The 3,793-nt window shown below is 42.2% G+C and overlaps 1 protein-coding gene across 1 annotated transcript in view; it reads right to left on the bottom strand.

Annotated features, from left to right (window-relative positions):
- The window catches only part of LOC118367991 (proteoglycan 3-like), a 150,989-nt gene extending 149,032 nt beyond the window's left edge, over positions 1-1,957 (bottom strand). The window contains exon 1 of the mRNA XM_052497504.1: positions 1,624-1,957. Within this exon, the coding sequence (XP_052353464.1) occupies positions 1,624-1,915 (292 nt within the window). The 5' untranslated portion in view covers positions 1,916-1,957. The remainder of the gene's footprint in view (positions 1-1,623) is intronic.
- Positions 1,958-3,793: the final 1,836 nt, after the last annotated feature.

The raw sequence follows: 3,793 nt of genomic DNA, 5'->3' as shown, positions 1-3,793 counted from the left end.
GTGCTTGTAAAGAGTATTATATTTCTGAGACAATTCTCCACAACATTCACAGTAAACGCGCGCCGAAAGTTGCACAGAATTTTCACAATGCTCAAGTCTGCGCTCAGCAGATCTGAAATTTGCCCAGTGATTTAAAAAAAGAATTGAAGGAACAGTTTAAAGAGTAACACAATTACACTATATAAAACCAGCAAAAAAAGAAACTCCCACTGTCAACTGCATTTATTTTCAGCAAACTTAACATGTGTAAATGTTTGTATGAACATAACAAGATTCAACACTTGAGACATAAACTGAACAAGTTCCACAGCCCTGTGACTAACAGAAGTGGAATAATGTGTCCCTGAGCAAAGGGGGGTCAAAATCAAAAGTAACAATCAGTATCTGGTGTGGCCACCAGCTGCATTAAGTACTGCAGTGCATCTCCTCCTCATGGACTGCACCAGATTTGCCAGTTATTGCTGTGAGATGTTACCACACTCTTCCACCAAGGCACCTGCAAGTTCACGTACATTTCTGGGGGGAATGGCCCTCACCCTCTGATCCAACAGGTCCCAGACATGCTCAGTGGGATTGAGATCGGGCATTTTTTGTAAAGTCAAAGGGGAAATTACAGTAGCTATAGACAATGCTGTCTAACCTATCTGCATGATGAAACAATCCGTAGTAAACTATTGTTTTGATGGTGGACTGATTGTATTATTTCGTTTTATGCAGCACAAACTTTCTATCCAAGCTGCGAGAGAGCGAGAAGAGAGCTAAGGATGGCTGTAGGCCTACAGGACAGATGTTTATTAAAAAAAAATATTGATTAATGATTGATATACTGTTTCATTGAAAATGTATTTTACAATCTGCAATGCTTGAATTTTCCAATACGTAATTACCGCCAAGCAACATTCTAAATAGCAATATTGCGAAACCGTAGAGCTATAGCTTCACATGAGAAGATTAAATAAAAATAAACATGTATCCATTAAAGCAAAGCTATAGGTTAATACCAACCTGGACTCAGGGGTAAACGTAACATAGTAAATGTAAATCTGGGACATTAGTGTGATATGTTACATTTCGTATGGTATCTATTAATCTGTGGATCATCCATTCCATATGATATGTTACGAATTACAATTTGTACAATGTTACGAAATGCAACTCGTACAAGATAGAAAAATGTACGATATGTTACGAATTACAATTTGTTGTGCCTAACATTAGCTTGGTTGCTAACGTTAGCTAGGCTAAGGGTTGAAGTTAGGGTTAGGTTAAAAGGTTAAAGGGTTAGCTAACATGCTAAGTTGCTGCAGAGTAGTTAAAAAGTAGTATGTCGCTAAATTAAATTAAATGCTAAAGTTGTCTGATGAGATTCGAACACTCAATGTTATTTGCTTGACATTAGTATTATACGCCCACCCATCCACACCAACTACTAGCACTAGCACCACATAATGTAATAATGTATCGATAGGCAGCCGTGTGGGTGTCACAATTTCAGAACCATGGACAGCGATCAATAGGCTGTACTTTGTGAGTGGCTGACGCATTAGAGGTTTTTTTTGGGGGGGGGGGGTTCAGAGAAACAGCGCTATGCCAGTGACACACACACTGTGTCATGTAACTCACCACCGTAGCAGCAGAAGGGAAGTGTCGTCTCACATGTGTAGTCTGCCCATTTGCCTGATTTATCGAACATCGACACACAGTTCCCGTAGCGATTATTCGGTGCTCCTGAACGCCAGTATCTGAATGAAGAGTTACTCTGGTCCGACCAGCTCCAGTCTCTGAACAGGCCGATCCACACCCAGTTTCCCTTCGGTACAATGTTCCCTATCTTCTTGCTCTCAGCCAGGTTCCTCACACTGGCCATGTCTGTGTAGTGCTGTCTGCAGTAGCTCTGCTCTTCATCACACGTCATACTTTCATTTGACAAGATGAACCTCTCTGAAATGATGGTTGTCTTCCCTGCAATTATTAAATGCATTCTTGATGTCAAGGTAAATATACTTATTTTCAATAATGTTTATATGGTGTCACTGCATATGCAGGTTAGAGTATTTGTTAAGTTATGATGTAATTTCCTATTTTATAAATGTTCTGATTGTACAAACAGAGCTGTAAACACAAAGAGTAACATTTTCTCACCGTTGTAGCAGACCGAGTAGTATTTTATGATGCAACGGTCATCCCACCACGTCCCATACTCTCCTGTCACTACACAGTGGTGATCAGTGTATTTAGCATCTGAACTGTCCCAGTTCTTAAACTCAGCCTCTCCATAGTAGTCCATATCTTCTAGAGACCACCTCCAGCTGTTAACACCATTATACAACCCTATCCAGGCTGATCCAGAATCACCAACAGTAGAATCACCACCATCACCACCAACAGTAGAGTCACCACCATCACCACCAGCAGTAGAATCACCACCATCACCACCAACAGTAGAATCACCACCAGCAGTAGAATCACCACCATCACCACCAACAGTAGAATCACCACCAACAGTAGAATCACCACCATCACCAGTAGAATCACCACCATCACCACCAGCAGTAGAATCACCACCATCACCAGTAGAATCATCTGGTGAATCACTAGAATCACTACTGCAGCATAAACACTGGAGGCTGAGACAGGAGGGGTCGGGAGACGGTGGTGTTGGAGTTCTTCAGCTTGCAAGCCTCCCCCTTTTCCCACCAAACATAGTGATGGTCATTATGGCCAAACAGTTCCATTTTTGTTTCATCAGACCAGGGGACATTTCTCCAAAAAGTAGGATCTTTGTCCCCATGTGCAGTTGCAAAGAATAGTCTGGCTTTTTTATGGCAGTTTTGGAGCAGTGGCTTCTTCCTTGCTGAGCGGCCTTTCAGGTTATGTTGATATAGGACTCATTTAATGTGGACATAGATACTTTTGTACCTCCAGCATCTTCACAAGGTCCTTTGCTGTTGTTCTGGGATTGATTCGCACTTTTCGCACCAAAGTAAATTTCTCTAGGAGACAGAAAGCGTTTCCTTCCTGAGCGGTATGACAGCTGCATGGTCCCATAGTGTACAGACTTGCGTACTATTGTTTGTACAGATGAATGTGGTACTTTCAGGCGTTTGGAAATGGCTCCCAAGGATGAACCAGACTCGTGGAGGTCTATAATTTTCTTTATGAGGTCTTGGCTGATTTCTTTGGATTTTCCCATGATGTCAAGCAAAGAGGCACTGAGTTTGAGGGTTGGCCTTGAAATATATCCACAGGTACAGATCCAATTGACTCAAATGATGTCAATTAGCCTATCAGAAGCTTCTAAAGCCATGACATCATTTTCTGGAATTTTCCAAGCTGTTTAAAGGCAGTCAACTTAGTTTATGTAAACTTCTGACCCACTGGAATTGTGATACAGTGAATTATAAGTGAAATAATCTGTCTGTAAACATTTGTTGGAAAAATTACTTGTGTCATGTACAAAGTTGATGTCCTACCCGACTTGCCAAAACTATAGTTTGTTAACAAGAGACTTGCTGAGTGGTTGAATATCCAACCTAAGTGTATGTAAACTTCCGACTTGAACTGTAACCCAGGCATCTATTTCCTTAATGCACACATTAAGGGATGGGGAGGATGGGTGAACAGAGCGTGAAGGAGGGGTGAGAGAAGGGGGTTGTGGGGATGGGGAGGATGGGTGAACAGAGCGTGAAGGAGGGGTGAGAGAAGGGGGTTGTGGGGATGGGGAGGATGGGTGAACAGAGCGTGAAGGAGGGGTGAGAGAAGGGGGTTGTGGGGATGGGGAGGATGGGTGAAC

Source organism: Oncorhynchus keta, chromosome 35 (assembly GCF_023373465.1).
Source record: "Oncorhynchus keta strain PuntledgeMale-10-30-2019 chromosome 35, Oket_V2, whole genome shotgun sequence".
NCBI classification, from domain to species: Eukaryota; Metazoa; Chordata; class Actinopteri; order Salmoniformes; family Salmonidae; genus Oncorhynchus; species Oncorhynchus keta.
Note: the sequence above shows the minus strand (reverse complement) of the source record. Positions and strands in the feature narration are given on the sequence as shown.